General features: G+C 34.2%; 1 protein-coding gene across 3 annotated transcripts; it reads right to left on the reverse strand.

Annotated features, from left to right (window-relative positions):
- Positions 1-588: 588 nt before the first annotated feature.
- On the reverse strand, positions 589-2,682 carry LOC111909668 (mevalonate kinase). 3 transcript variants are annotated; one of them, XM_042899213.2, is made up of 6 exons: positions 2,408-2,682; positions 1,834-2,077; positions 1,507-1,760; positions 1,133-1,432; positions 1,001-1,042; positions 589-918 (listed from the first exon to the last, which is right to left on the reverse strand). In XM_042899213.2, exons 1-6 carry the CDS (start codon positions 2,562-2,564, stop codon positions 800-802), a joined length of 1,116 nt encoding a protein of 371 aa, XP_042755147.1. In that variant the 5' UTR covers positions 2,565-2,682; the 3' UTR covers positions 589-799. The 3 variants fall into 3 exon arrangements, with proteins under 3 accessions (XP_042755147.1, XP_023761212.1, XP_042755146.1); XM_023905444.3 differs by having other exon boundaries at positions 1,001-1,414; XM_042899212.2 differs by having other exon boundaries at positions 1,001-1,432.
- Positions 2,683-17,258: the final 14,576 nt, after the last annotated feature.

A 17,258-nucleotide genomic window follows, 5' to 3' on the forward strand; every position in this document is an offset into this window, starting at 1 on the left:
TGTGGGGAGCCTAAAAGCACCATGTCATAAACATGAATACTGATTTGTTGACTTCATTTCTCCTGTTTTAATAAGCGCTTGATCACATATAACTTGTTTTCCTATTGCCAAAAAGAGATGAATAAAGATACAAAAGTATTTCGAAAATTAATGTCTATATTTTTGAACCGGTTCTAATTTTTTGAAGATATAAACTTCATGATTTTCGCACTAGTTCAATAATTTTGAAAGAATAAAATATCAGTTACAAAGAGTATTTCTAAAATTCATGTCAGATTTTCGAAAATTTCCAAACTAGTTCTAGGTTATCAAAGATAGAACCTACTTCTGTTTATGCAAAATGATTTCGAAAATGGAGTTTCTTCACATATTTTAGAAGATATATATTCTGATTTTCGAACATATTCTTCAGGAAAACAAAAGTCAATGATTTTGGAACTTGGAAGGTAAAATTTCGAAGTCATGAGAAAATCGTGAAAAAGACATCATCTTGAATAGAACGGGACCACTTAGAAGAAAAAAAGATATTTGAAAATCTATACTTCAAACATATTAATACTTTGTAGCACGTTCCAAATACATACTACATTTTCAAAAACCATGGAAAAAATGATCATTACGACATATCTTTTCTATGTGGTTAATGAGGTCAATACCTCTTAAATCAAATATTATGTTTCTTTACACAAATAAAACATCCAAAATGATGTCAAACTTCATTGACCCTTTTGTACTCTCATACATCCTTTTCTATATCTCCACATGAACAACTGTTATTTTGCAACTGTTAAGAAAAATATCACAAACGACCTCCAAACCGAATCTCAAGTCCTTTTCCACCAATTCCAGCAATGAAACATCTGAATCCACATTGCTGTAGCTCAGCAGTCACTGCATCAACAACAGAAGCAGACAACACTTTTCCAATATATAGTTAAGGAAATTATAAATAAACATATAATCTCAATCATGTCATGTCATGTAATAAAGAAAAGGATACATGCTGGTAATAAAGTGAGAACACATCCACCTCCACCAGCTCCTGTCAATTTGGAAGACAATTTGTATTTATGGGTTGTGCTAATTACTGTTTCAATAGAAGCATGGCTGACACCCATACATTGAAGCAGACCTTGATTCATTTCCATCAACTCTTCAACTTTCTCTTCTTTTTCAACAACTGCAAGATCATTGGAAGAAGATAATTGGATTGTGGATGCCAGCTCATTGCTGATGTAATCAACAGCAGTGAAAACAGATGTCATTGTGTCTGGATGTCTGTCTCTTCTTTCTGCAACACTTGTGATTAATGCCTTTGTGTTTCTACTAACTCTTGTGTCTGTGATTAGCATTTTCAGTGGCATATTGGATTTGATGGAGGTTAAAGCACCAGATTCTAACTTTATCAAGTTTCCTATACCACAATTTATATCTTATAGATATACAATCAGAAAAAAGAAAGGATAATAAACACATATATAATAAACTCAAACATAAGTAACATACCCATTGTGCTAACTGTATTGTCTATCCCAGATGGCTTTCCATGAATAATCTTTTCACCTTCAAAAGCCCATTCGTTGGCCAATTTCTGTTCTTTTTCACCAAGTGATAGCCAATCCTCACTGCTGAAGTCAAGATTCACAGAATCTGATGAAGCAAGTAAGGCGCCAGATAGTGAAACACAGTATGCTGCAGATGATCCTAATCCTGAAGCAAGAGGAAGCTCAGAACTCACAACTATCCTTGCTGGTTTATCCCTGAATTAACCACATGCATAGACAATTAATCAACAGGTTTGAAGGTTTATAAGAATAAGATCCATCGACTTACCCTTGGATAGAGGTGTATAACCAGAGAAAAGCAACAACTCCAGCAGCTATTTCGATTTTTGACTCTGGAATTGAATGCTCTTCCACTAGTGTGGTGATGAGTTTCATGGTCTCTGAAGAACATGATGTTGTTGCGGATGCAGGGCTATCGATTGTTTGAGATAATGTTTCTCTGATTCTTTTAGTCGGCCATGAAAATTCCAGGCCGACATCTCTGAGCTGGAGTGATAGTATTTCAGAGCTATCTATCCAAACAAGAAAAAAATATACAAGGAAGAAATGAGATTCTCTGTAAATAGATCACCTAATTCATAAACAGAATAACAATTGCTATAGATTCAATTTCATGATATGAACCCTAGACAGAGAATGCAACATTGTCATTCGATCGATCAGCTGGAACGCATCTTAATCAGTTTATTTATTTATGAGATTCGTAAAAGAAAACGAAGATGAATTTGACATTATGATACAGTAATCGAGAGAAAAAGAAAATAAAGCGAGATTCGAAAAGAAAATAGTGGTACGTGAAAACGTAATGTACAAGTAGAGAAGGGAAACGGCGAGTGCATTACGGGAAGGTGGAGGGAAAGTAATAGAGACGTAAGTGTAGAGGTCGATGGCAGCAGCGACGGCGGCGGATCCATAGACGACGGCGTGCTCGCCGGAGAGTATGATCTTGCCTGGAGCCCTGGCTTTCACTTCCATACCCCTGGTTAACATGCTGCTCATTATGATTATGATTATGGCTGTTTCTGTTACGGTTGGAGCCGGAGCTTAAATTTTCTCTTCATATGATGTATTCCCATTTTTTAATTATCATAATTCATAAATACATATGTATTCCCATATTTATTTATACAAAAAAAAAAAAAAGTACTTTTTTTTTTTATCTATATATAATGCATTTTTTATATCAATTTTGTAACATTATTATGTGTTTACCGATTTATGCAACCGATCATGAGATGAATTGTATGATCACGTTTGATTAAACAGGTTACAATTAAATGATCAAATTTCACAAATAGTCATTTTGGTTAAATTTGTTCACAAAATAATATGGATTTTTCTTTTATGAATGATCTTTAGTTTCAGAAACTTTAGGAATCTTATTAGGACTTAATGTCTCTCTAATCGGATGTTAGTCATAAAGATAATTTACGTGTGAAGTTTCCTACAAAAAAACTATTAATATAGAAAAAATTTATAAAGACTATTTTTGGGACAAATTTAAAACCAAAACTACCATTTGTAAAATTTTATCTAATTAAAAGTTGTATATTTTGATCTCAAAATGAAATGTTATTTGCATATTTGATTTGGTAGTATAAATTTGAAAAAAACTATAAAATAATTATTATATACATAAGCATATAACCCTTTTTAGTTTTAATACTATATATTTTATTTATATTTTTTTGGTTATATAAAAAAATATAACATTTATTTTGTGTTATTCAAATGGATATGAATTAAAATAAAATTTTATTAAAATTAATAACTATTACCATATCTAATGACCAAGGGTTTGATCTTTTTTTTACTTGTTTCAAGGCATTAAGATATTTGATTATTAGTTAATATTATTACATTATGTATAGTTTGTTACATATTTTTAATAGAGTGTCAATTGATGAAACAAAAAAATACATGAAATGAAATGAAATTGGAACGAAATCAAAATTTAAATTCTTGTTCTTCGTATCAAGTATCAAAACACGATGTCGTGTCGTGTTCATGTTCAAAATTTCACATGAAATTAACACGATTAGCATGTGTTTTTCGTGTTTGCCGTTTTATATATGATTTGAATTAAAAATAAAACTAATAATTGTATTATGTTATATTTGTTGCGTCGTATCATGTATTTCATTTTTAATAGATTCGTTCGTTTTAATGAAAATAAACACGATAGCATGTTGTGTTCATGTTACATAAAACATTGTTGTGTCGTGTCAGACAAAAACACGACACGATTTTCCGATTTGACACCCATAATTTTTAATGATATAAATGCATTATAACATATGTCCATACCCAATATCAAATCTTTAACCTTGGGACGAGAAATCTGATCCAAAACCTTAACTAGACCATGTCCTTAAAATGTAACGACCTATTTTTTCACGTCCAAAAATTTCATTTTTCAATTAATATTTAGTAAAATCATTTGCAAATAAACATTGTCCGATCGAACCATTTCATAAACATATATTATGTCTGAAAACCAAAACATGTGAACTATCAAAATATCAGAGTATGAATCTCAGAACAATCTCATGAATGTGGAAAAACAGTGTGTGTGTGTGTATGATGTGCCGCTACCGTGCCAGCTCCTTCCCCTTCGACGAAGAGGTACCTGAAGCCAAAACTGTAAACTGTAAGCACGAAGCTTAGTGAGTTCCCCCATCGTACCACATACCATACGATCACATAACATACATACTGTCAGGCTATTCTGGGGTGCCTGACTACCCGGTGCGGCCATTCTGGGTGCCGACTACCCGTGCGGCCATTCTGGGGTGCCGTCCTACCCGTGTCAAGCCATTCTGGGGTGCTGACTACCCATCGGTCCTATCAACCGAAATCGGGGACTATTCCCCTCTTACTACCACTATCACATATAACACATCAGGCTAGCATATAAAAATTGATGGGTTTTAGCTATAAGAACATCCTATGTGCTCATACAAACCCTAATGCTTGGATCTAGGTTTCTCTATTGTACATGCAATTCATCCAAGACTATAAACCCTAGATCTAGTGTATGATAATCAATATAACATATAATTAGGGTTTAGATCATACCTTGATTGTTATGTAGCAATAACAATCTCAAATCCTTCTTGTATTGACTTTAGAAAGCTTAGAGTTACAAATGTCACTCCTCTAATGGTTCACAAACACCAAGAGCTAGAGGATGAAGAGGAGGAGAGAAGGAGGCTGCCCAAAACGTGTGGAAACCCTAGAAGGAAGCTTGTTTACGTTTTTGGGGCATAAGAGCTCTATATATAGTGAGGCTATTAGGGTTATCTAACAAGGAAACCCTAATTTGGATGCTTAAGCCCTAAGCAACCCATGGACTCCTTTCCTTAAAGGCCTTGGACGATTTCTAATGGTTTCCCCATAAAATTCGTCCAACCTTATAATATAAGGCAATCCATGGCCCAATTGCAATTATCTTATAATTACAATTCTAGTCCCTTAAGTTTAATTAATCTCTTTTAGCCACAAACTTAATTCTTGACTGATATTAATTAAACAATATGATTTCTCCTTTAATATATTATTCTCATAATATATTAATAAATCATATTTAATCCTTTCTCTCCATAATTCATCCTATCAAGTTGTTTTGGTGAAGGCAACCCAAAAGGACCATGCACCATCGGGTCAAGTACATACCAAAATAGTTATGGACTTACACACTAATCCAACAGTCTCCCACTTGGATAAGTCTAATAACTATTATGCGTATGACTTCAGATCCTGATCTGCAATCGTAGCTTTCCAAAGCCGCTGTCAACTCTGATCTTATCAGATACGCGTGTCCTTTAGATAAGGGATCATATATTCCTCCATTCTACATATCGTATGAGACATGATTTCTAATAATTTTCTCTGTACTATTTCTCGATTTCTGATTTATGACGACTGACTAATTGAACAAATCAAATTAGCCCTAGCCCGGCCGAGCATTTATGTTTGTCATCACTAAATCATCGAGGGGCCCAAAGATATCGCTTTTATCCTACTTTGGATAAAAGGAACGGATAAACTTTGATTCAATGCTCGCTTGTACTTACTCACCGAATCACACACAACAATATGTTTTATGACACCAAGTTACTGGTGCGTTTACATATTATCAATGTGCAACCGATTTGTAAGATACAACTCACACATCTCGGTTTCAAGAATATAAGATGTTATCGTCTCACCAATCACTCGTGATACAATTCATGGAGTGATCCAAGTGAGCGTGGGTTTAATCCAATGCTCAAATCATATTCATAAGCACTCATGAACGTTGTAGCAAACATTTTCTTATGTCTAATACTCTTTAGACAATCCACACACCAATTCACGACAGTCTTTATTCATACCTACTTCCAACATATGAACGACTGTGGCCCGTTCGAATAATTTGACTGTTCTTAACCAATTAAATTATTCAGGAAGTCAAAACATGCAAAGTGAAACACAAGAATAATACTAATCCCATATGGCCTCAAATGAACACATTTCCAATCATACTCATTTCACAACTCCCAATCCTTTTCACAAGTGAAAGAATATCAAATTCTTGCCACTTATGGAATATGCTAGATTCTAACATTTTATGCAATGATCCTTTCGTAATGTCATAGCACAAAAGTCACAGTGACTATTGCCAATGATATTTCAAAGCCCTCCATCAGAGATTGTTACAATACAATTCCTTAGATATGATGTCTCTCACTCAAAGTACATTCCTTTGAACATCCTTTTGCATAAAAGTTTCTAATCTAGACATAGATTTTCAATATTCAATTCCCAATATGGAAAACTTTCCATACTTACCATATGACAACTCATTCTCAATAGAATCTTATCTATTCATAATAATGTCGATATGGTCCATCCAATACTATACTTCCAACTACTCACAAGCGACCAATCCTAGGCGAACTTTGGATTGTCCTTTGATAGTTGTTTAATTATCTTAGTCAAAACCGATTCTTGTCCTTTTTCCCTCTAAATGCGCTAGACATTTGGAAAACTTTAGAATGGTCAAATATTATAGCATTTTCAATCGATCCTATACCCGAAGCGTATGGGACACAATGCATAATGTCTTACATAAAGATTTGATACTTTATCAATCTTCTGCCATAATATTTTATGTGCTACGTTCTCAAAATTTGAACTATGAAGAGGAATGCCGTAATCATAATCGAAATTTGAGAACACACTATGTTTCCTTGACTAAATTTATTAACCTTTCACAACCTAAACCTTTAAATTTGAAATGAAGCATAATATTCTCTCCCTTAATTATAGCAAAACAACTATTCAACCTTTACAACTTTGCAAAGTATGATTTTTGTTTTTCTATAATTAATATTGCTAACTTGCAATACTTTCCATAATAATCATGTAATCATAACATTTATGCTCCCACTATCATGATAATTATTATAAACATAACACTTATGCTCCCACTAGCTTTGACATGTACTCAGAAACCAGCTTAACTTCCAGAAAACAATACTTATTGAATTTCTTAAGTTCATGTTTCTAACACCTAATGCTTTGATAATCCTTTATCTAAGCTTATACACCTTTCCCTTAGATAGCTCATATGTGTGTCTCAACAATTTAGACTAATTGCCAAATCTCACAATTTGAATCATGGAAAGGGATACCGTAACCATAATCGAATTCGAGAATACAATTCACAATCACTATCTTATTAAAATCTCTATTAGCGAAAACATTTCCTCACAATCATTTTCATGAAGGAGGGAATCTTCTGACACTTAGATTTTAATGGTGTATGTGTTCCTATCCATGTGAATTTGTCAAAACCAAAGTTTACGACAAATTCAAACTCATATGGACCGAACTTTCTTAATCTTGACTTCTTGCTTTATGGTAATACAGCTGCCCACCATGTCTTCCAAGTAGTTAAGCAGCTCAACCTTTCCTATCAATGTACTTTCCATTGATCAAGGTCCTTGCCTTTTATGCATTCAAATGAGAACTCATAGAACTCACATGCATAATTAACTCAATTGGAACGGCACATAAACAAAATAGTGTCAACACGATAGGTTGTAAACCTCAACTCGTGTGCTAGTGATGATCGATAAGGTTTATTTTGATTTGTTCTTGAAACCTTTCAAGACCATTAAGACTCCCACTGACTCCTTGACATATAAGATTCTCTTGTCAATAAACATTTCTTGACAAACAAATATTCAAGAGTTAGTGTAGTTTTTATCAAAACACTTCATAAATTGGTCCTAGTTGATCTTTGTCTTATCCAAGACATCACAACTTTTCACATATGATGAATGCTATAAACCTTCTTAATACTTTTTACTCAATGTCACAATCTTAACTCTAAGACTTGTTTTGGAACGAAGTATGATTGAATTCTTGATTTAACCATTTCTTCAATTCTTGATTCCCCTTCTTAGACATGCAATTGTACTAAGACTCACTTAGAGGATCAATTGAGATATGGTTCTTAATCATTAAGACCTATCATAAAGCATAAAAGGTACTCTCCCTTCTTCTTAGAATAGAGAAACTTTTATCTTTCTGCCTACTTGATTCTTCTTATTCGTTCTGCTATTGATTTAAACCTTTTCAATCAATTCAGAATTACACTTAATCTTATAAGTATAATCATATTTACTAAGCCTTTAGTAAATCATGACGAATATCTTTGTTATTCTTGTGGTGGACTTGATCAACACACAACTTTGTGTACTCGATTTCCTAGTCTTTCACTTGATACTTTGTCAATGAATTAGTCTAATTTCCAAATATGAAATTTCTCATTCATCGTGCAACCAAGTTGCATGATTCCAAGTTTTTGTCCAATTGAAACTTGGACGATGAGAAACTCTCCCTATTTGGTAAATTTTCAACATTTCCACAAACTACATAATTAAGAATCAAATCCATTATTGCTAATATTAGAAACATTCAAACATTAATTTTTCATACACGCCATTGCAAGGATAAATAAATAATATAAAATCAAAATTTATTTTATTGCGGAAAAAATTTGTCCTTACAATGCAATTCATTGAAAAACTATGTTAATACATCTTTCTTAGCAATCTAATTCTAACTCTAAGTAGTAGCTCAAGAATCTAATCTTCAAGTAATGCGATCGGAATCCATTTCTTCACGGTTAGATTCTGCTCACTTCTTCCCTTAAGCTTCCTCTCTTTTCTTTGATCCTACAAAACATCAATTGTAATCTTATCACATTATGTATTAAGAATATATAATAGGAGCTTAAAAGAGTTAGTCAATGGATTTTACCTAAAGCAGAGCCATACGTTTTGACTCTCCCATCTCTTAGATCTCTTAGGTAAATAGGGCAGCTTCGTCTCCAATGCCCCTTCTCTTGGCAATAAAAGCAAATTGACTCTTTTGGAACAGGACATGGAACTACTTCAGACATTGCTTTTCTCTTATGATCAAACTTTTCGATCATAGCATGTCTTTCATTGCCATTGTCTATATCCATAGAGGTCTTGAAGGCAGATTCACCAATCCACTTTTCTTTTCTATTGTGCCAAACCATTGTTGATTCAGCAGCAATAAGCATATAGGTATTGATCTATAAGGGTCACGTCGCAGTTCATCATATAGTACTCTCTTACGAACTCACTATATGAGTTAGGAAGTGACTGAAGAACCCAATCAACAACCATCTCCTCACAGACAACGGATCCCAACATTCTTAACCTATCAATGTGTGACTTCATCCCTAGAACGTGTGCACACACTGACTCTCCTTCTTTATGTTTACTTGCCAAAAGGGCTTGAGTGAGCTTGAACTTTTCAAGCCTTTGAACTTGTGGGTTAGGGAGAATAATTGGAGGAGGTGGAGGAAGAGAAGCATAATATCTTGTTCCTCGATCGAATCGTGGAATATCATCTTCATGCGGAATGCTTGTTCCACGGGATTTGGGAAGACCATAGTTGTCGCACTTTGACATCTACAAAACGGGAGAAAACGATTTCAAGTTAGTTGATTGATTGAGTCCTTAGTAAATCACCCAAATGAGATACTAAGGCTAGGACCCAACACAATATGCTACAACCTAGAAAAGGGATGCCGTAATCTAGTTGCAGAATATTTGAAGGTAAGTGAATGACGATTCACTAATTTCCACCATGAAAAACGAAAAAGAAATTTAAGTTTTAAATCTATGAAAACTCCTAGATCCTTTGAGATTCATTGAACTTTTCAATGGCATGTTTAAATCTCGATATGCCCCTCTAGTTTGTGACTGGGATGCCGAGGATCACAAAGCGGGTGTGAATAACCATGCAAACTTACATGGTGCCCTCACATGTTACAGTCACCTATTCGATGTGCCGGTAAACCACACACGCTCCACCGAACTATGACAAACATTGAGTCACCCTTTGCTACCTTTGCTTAGAACCATTTAGTGTGCCGGTAAACCACACACGCTCCACTAACGTCTTTGCAAGGGAACAAAGTGTAATTTCATGGAATTGCATCAATTCACTTTTGCCTAAGTAACTAAGATTGGGAATTTTATGAAAACATTTAGTTACTTTAATAATTCATTATACTTATAATGGAAGGTTTCGTCCTATCCTACCCGTTCGGCTAACGACACTCCACTAGTCAAGAGTGCGGTGGGTAAGAGTGGATACCCATTCAATCGCCATTTTATAGGCAATTTCCTTAAACACCCCTTATAGACCAGCTTCGTGAATGAGGCCTACTAACGGTAAGACTGACTTTTACTCATACATATATATAACGATAGACTTTTAATGTTATATATAGTATAGGGTGTATTTTACACTTTTAAAATACTAGGAGGTCAAATTTAACAATTATATTTTTAATTCAATTAAATTGTAAACCTAAACTTTTATGGATTTATTAAACCTCTTTTAATTATACACCTTAATTAATTAATAAAACCATAAGGGTGTGATTTGAACTTTTCAAAACAATACTAGGGTTTTAGAATTTAACATTCCTAAATTAAACCTTTTAATCAACTTTTAAATTCCAAAACTTGAGGGAAAGTTTTGAAACATTTCAAAACATTTAGATTTAGAATTTAAATACACATCAAAATTAAACTTTTAATCAAAATTTAAATTCCAAAACTTGAGGGCAAGTGTTGAAACCTTTTCAAAACATTAGGGTTTCAACTATTTAAATTTCAAAACTAAACATTTGAGTTCAAATTTAAACTATAAAACCTAAAGGGGAAAATTGAAACTTTTCATAACACAAGGATCAAATAACAAATAATATAAATTAAACAATTAATTTCATCATTATCTATATTTGACCTAATTTCAATTTCTTGCAAAATAAGTTACCCAATTAATACAAATAATCCAATCTTTATCATATAAGGAAGTTATTATCTAATCAATTGGTAATTATCTTGTGTTTTGGCAAGGATATTCTTTAAGAAACAATAAAATTCGTATTTTATAGGTTTAAAACGAATATGGTAATAATCCTTAAGCAAAACAGCAACAAAATCCGAAGTTTCCTCTGTCTGACGCTCCGACTCGCCGAGTCACACTTTGGAACTCGCCGAGTAGGGCTGACTCGTCGAGTCCAGGTAGTGACTCGCCGAGTCAGGTCGAACAGAAGGCCAGAAAGCGTTTTTCAGCTACATAATGCATCAATACAATAGAAACCAATCTAGGCTCTGATACCACTGATGGGTTTTAGCTATAAGAACATCCTATGTGCTCATACAAACCCTAATGCTTGGATCTAGGTTTCTCTATTGTACATGCAATTCATCCAAGACTATAAACCCTAGATCTAGTGTATGATAATCAATATAACATATAATTAGGGTTTAGATCATACCTTGATTGTTATGTAGCAATAACAATCTCAAATCCTTGTTGTATTGGCTTTAGAAAGCTTAGAGTCACAAATGTCACTCCTCTAATGGTTCACAAACACCAAGAGCAAGAGGATGAAGAGGAGGAGAGAAGGAGGCTGCCCAAAACTTGTGGAAACCCTAGAAGGAAGCTTGTTTACATTTTTGGGGGCATAAGAGCTCTATATATAGTGAGGCTATTAGGGTTATCTAACAAGGAAACCCTAATTTGGATGCTTAAGCCCTAAGCAACCCATGGACTCCTTTCCTTAAAGGCCTTGGACGATTTCTAATGGGTTTCCCCATAGAATTTGTCCAACCTTATAATATAAGGCAATCCATGGCTCAATTGCAATTATCTTATAATTACAATTCTAGTCCCTTAAGTTTAATTAATCTCTTTTAGCCACAAACTTAATTCTTATTAATTCTTGACTAATATTAATTAAACAATATGATTTCTCCTTTAATATATTATTCTCATAATATATTAATAAATAATATTTAATCCTTTCTCTCCATAATTCATCCTATCAAGTTGCTTTGGTGAAGGCAACCCAAAAGGACCATGCACCATCGGGTCAAGTACATACCAAAATAGTTATGGACTTAGACACTAATCCAACAAACATATCATCACATACTGTCAGACATATCTGGGGAGTCTGACCTACTCTTCGGTCCTAACAACCGAACTTTACTACTATCACATATAACATATCCTGCCAGCATATAACATATCAGGTAGTAGCAAACCTAGATGATATAACAAAGACGATCATCTAACATACAATTCCTACTGGTGGGTCGGCATTATGGTCGTAGACCCACCGCTACTGGAAGGTAACTCACCTCAAAGTAGCTGCTGATTTGGGCGAGAACTGACTGTCTACTGCTGTTCCGGAAGTCCTCTGGCTATAATTCCCACAAAACATTCAGTCAAACACTGCTAGCTGAACTTAGGGTAAAATGACCATTTTACCCTTGACCAGGTCAAAGTACAAGTCAAAGTCAACTTCTAGTTGACCCGACTCGCCGAGTTGGCTTGCCAACTCGTCGAGTCCCGTCCCATTCGATTGTCCTTAATCCCGACCCTACTCGTCGAGTTAGGCATTGACTCGACGAGTTCTCCTTCTAAACTGATGACCAAAAGTCCTTCATCCTACTCGTCGAGTTGTATGAACAACTCGTCGAGTTTATCTTCATCCGATGAACACCCTATGCTGAGACTCGCCGAGTCTGTTCTTGAGGTAAGAAGATTGCCTTGGACTCGCCGAGTTAGGGCATTGACTCGCCGAGGCTCTCCTCGGATGAGTCTGGCTTCCGACTCACTAAGTTCACCCATGACTCACTGTTACTCAGCATACACGCAAAAAGGGGGAAAAATCAGGGACTCGCGACTCGACTCGCCGAGTCTGAAGAACGACTCGCCGAGTCGCATGCATGCAAAAACTGTATACTCGATTCTGCTTGAATCCAGTGCATGCGATTTATAGACCTGGGTTCCTAGGGTTGATTTTACACGTAAAGCTTCCAACTTTACGTGCATGCATGCTCAAACAAGCGATTTAAGGACTTTTATGGGGTTAGAAGTGTAGATCTAGGCTTGTTCATGAAAATGGCCCACAAAGGTTGTAGATCTGAGCCTCTAGAGCTCAGATGTGGTCAGATCTGAAGGCTAAACGAACCAAGGAGTCCTCTAAACCACAACCAAGCCAATAAATGGTTCCAAAAAGTCTTAAAGATGCTCTAATGAAGGTTCAACCATAGAAACAGAAGAAAGGGTCGAGTTTTTACCTTACTATTCTCTGAAATGAGCTCACAACTTCTGTCCTCCTCCTTCTCCTTGATCTTCCTTCCTTCTCTTCTTCAAAACTTCAAAGAAGCACACACAAACACTCAAATCTCAAAGGGGAAGGTTAGGGTTTGGCTAAGGTTTCTCTGAGAGTGAAGGGGGCGAGCTTGGGGGCGCATAAGGTGGTTTAAATAGGGTGCAAACCCTTGAAATTAGGGTTTCATCCAGACAGCGGGGACTCGCCGAGTCACCAACTTAAACGTGCTCAGTATCTCGGCTCTACTCGGCGAGTTGGGCCTACAACTCGCCGAGTTCAAGGCTAAAAATGTAAATTACTTAGATAGGTCATACGTAACAGGAACTAGGTGCTACATAAAATCCATAACATATGTACTTGGGTTTATAATTAGGCCTTTGTAACCTATTTTAAGATCTTAATTAGCCGATTTATAGAAAAAACTATTTAAAAGAATCTTATAGCCATTGTGTTTCAACCAAACAACTTAACCTATATTTACACACATCCTAGAACCGTAAAATGGTCAAAACTTTGCCAAAAATGGAGTTTAACAACTCCGTTTTGCTTAAAAGTTGCACTAAAAAAAACTAGAAAAACCAAGCTTTCTACAATCAGAATCTTATTCATGTTAGCCAGTTTTGACCCAAGCCTATGCCCAAATAGGTTAATCTGTGATGACAAGATTTGTATCTATTTCCATAAGGTTGCTTTTAGCGTACCTTTAACAAACAAAAAAAAATCTTCATCTTATCCTCCCACATAATAAAAATAAATATGAAAATAATACACCCAAAACATTATAGAAATGTATAATTACCATCAAACGGAAGAGGTCTCAAATTCAAACTCTAGGGATTTTAAATAAAAGATACCATGAGAAGAAAGCATAACCTAGTTTTGGAAGCCACAATGTGCAGTGGGGAAGCCGTTTATATTTAACATTAAACGAATTCATTCTAATAGAAAACTCAATAAACACTACTTTTTGTTAATATCACCATTATGGTTATTCTCATCATTGTCATCACCGCTTACATGGTCAAAGAAAACACTGAGCTACCATGAAATTTTTTTCCATCCATGCACCTTTCGGGGCTTCGGCCCGCTGCTTTTATCCGGCTATCATTTCATGTTATGGTCCCCATTGTTGCATTTCTATAAGTTGTAAGTTGTAAGATATAAGATGTAAGATGTAAGATACAACTAGACTAACTTTCTAAGAATATTAATGATAACTATAAAAGATTCCCCGGCGTTGCCGGGGTCGGAAGGTACTGCTTTGTAAAGTAAAGTAGCATGTTGAATTGCATTGAAATAATCTAGTAAACGAAGATAAACAATGTCATATAATTATATAAGTAAAGAAATCTAAATCATTATTTCTTGCAATAAATGAGGAAAATAAAGAAATGGTCTCACAAATTGAACTTTATTACCATGTATGGCAGCGGTCAGAAAACCAATCCGAAAAATATGTATCGTTGCTTTTTGTCTGTTAATGTGAGGGTAATTTGGTCTTTTCAGGTAGTAGAGACTGAATTTGTCACCATGGGTAAACCATATGGACCATTTATGTAATTTTGGCGGCGGTGGTGGTGGTGGTCATGGCAGATGGTGGGTAGGTTTATGATATTGGGTGAGTATTTTCTAATAAATAAAACATTAATTTAAAACCAAAAAGAGAATGTTAAATCTGGTAAACCATAGGGACCAATCGTGTAATTTTGTCTAACAATAATAATAATGATGATGAGGGACCATTTCTACCAAAAGACTAAATACTAATAATATGTAATAAAAGGTGAGGGTAATGAAAAATTCAAACAAAAGTGAGAGGGTTGTTTGTGAACAAAAGAATAAAGGTAAATGGTCAATGTTGTAAGTTGGAGGACCAAAATTGACAAAAAAAATATCACTTTACTGTTAAAATCTTTCGTAACTTCAATATATATATATATATATATATATATATATATATATATATATATATATATATATATATATATATATATATATATATATATATATAATAATGAGAGGACATTCAAGTCTTTTGTTGTCCCGTGATGGGTAAAAAGTTGTCACTTTTGTCTCATCCAATACATGCCAAACACAAATCAATTTTAGTCACTTCATGCCAAACGTGTTATTTAGTATTGTCCCATACTCAAAATGTACACAAGGGTTTAAGTGGCTTATTTCCAAGATTTTAACCCGAATGTGTGCTAATTTACTAGATTCACGTATTCTAAATTTACTAGGTTAAATTGTTATTAAAGAAAAAATTGAAATTTTTGTACATACAATTTTTGCATTAAAACACCTAATTAAGCTATAAACTAAAACCGACAGACAAAAGAATTAACTATTCATTAAATAATGTAGTTTCAGGTTATTAAGAAACTGAAATCTTTCAACTTTTAAAAGCTCATCGGATAGAGAAGCACCCAATCTCCATATCTTTGAAGTGATAAACAAAACTTAAAACCTTCATTAATGAAGATGATGAAGTTATCTGTAGCACTTTTGGCAATCCTCATGCTATTTGACCCATTTCGTGGTAAACATGTTTAGAGATCTTCTTGGTTACATTAACATGTGGCTGGCTTCTTGAAGTCAAAAATCTTGATTTAGAGGTGTTTTGCTAAGTTTATTTATAAAAAGCTTATTAGCTTATTAACGGTTCCACACCGCTATAAGCTAAGAAAATGTTTGGATAAAAATAACTTATTGCGGTGGGAAACCGCTCATAAGTTATTTTTTCATAAGTAACTTCACTCTAACTTATTAGCTTATAAGCTAATAAGATAATAAGCAATAAACTTTTTTTGCCAAACACCCCCTTAGAATTTCAAAATTTATCTATTTTCTGTAAAAATCATGACAACATTGCACATCCTATTCTATGTTTAGTATATCTTATGAGATACTGTTAAAAAATTAAACAGCTTTTATACTAATGTGTATCAAATTTCATGGCCAGTTTTTCTATATGTTTGACCTTGAAAAGTAACTTATGGGTTAAGGGGTTTTTAAGGTCAAACATGTCGCATTACGAAATAAAATGTGATATGGTTCATTTACAATAAAGCCAATGTTTCTCTCTTGTAAATTTAGTGTATGGTGGTATATTTCAATAAAGAAATTACAAAGATATATAGAATGTGTATACAAGTTTGAAACAGTCTAGTTCATGATCACATCAATATATATTTTTCTATATGTCATGTATTTAGTATATATTTTGATATATTTCTTTTAAAAAAAAACTAAAAGAAAACTAAGGCATGCATACTGGTTTTGTGAACGAAATTTTGAACTTTGGCCTTCAAAGTCCATTCATAACGAGATTTACATATATTTGATGATCAAATAGGTGTGAACTGCAAGCTGACTTTGATATGTAAAGATGAACAAGTGTCAAAGCCACCTCTTTCATGCTCACCAAAGTCATGCGACCAATTGTGTGCAAAATTGCATGATAAAGGATGGGGAAAATGCGATGATCGCAATAAGGATGTTTGTCAATGTTTCTATGTTTGCTATAAAGACTTTCGGATTGCCAAATAAACTCTACCAGCTTGGCTTCTATTGTTATTGATCTTCCTAGTTTATGACATGCTTTTTTCGTGTTTGTTTGTTTAATTAAATCATAATCAATATATGCTCCATGGTCATCATTATTCTGATGAACAATTACGTTAAATTCAACCTTTAGTAATTAGTAGCATCATGGATGTATTTGCACTTCTATTCTAAACTAATCATTACCATTGTGTTTTAAACACCGGAGAAATCAAGTATTCTTGAACGAGTGTGTTTTGGCATTTAAGAAAGAAATTTGAGTTGCACTTATGCGCGATCTAATAAATTCATGTTACTAGGGGATGTTTGAACTTTTTTCTGGAAAGCGTTCCCCAAATATGACTATTTACGTCTGTTTCTCTCAATATAACTATATAGCTAACATTGCGAGATGA

This window comes from Lactuca sativa, chromosome 2 (assembly GCF_002870075.4).
Source record: "Lactuca sativa cultivar Salinas chromosome 2, Lsat_Salinas_v11, whole genome shotgun sequence".
Taxonomy (NCBI): Eukaryota; Viridiplantae; Streptophyta; class Magnoliopsida; order Asterales; family Asteraceae; genus Lactuca; species Lactuca sativa.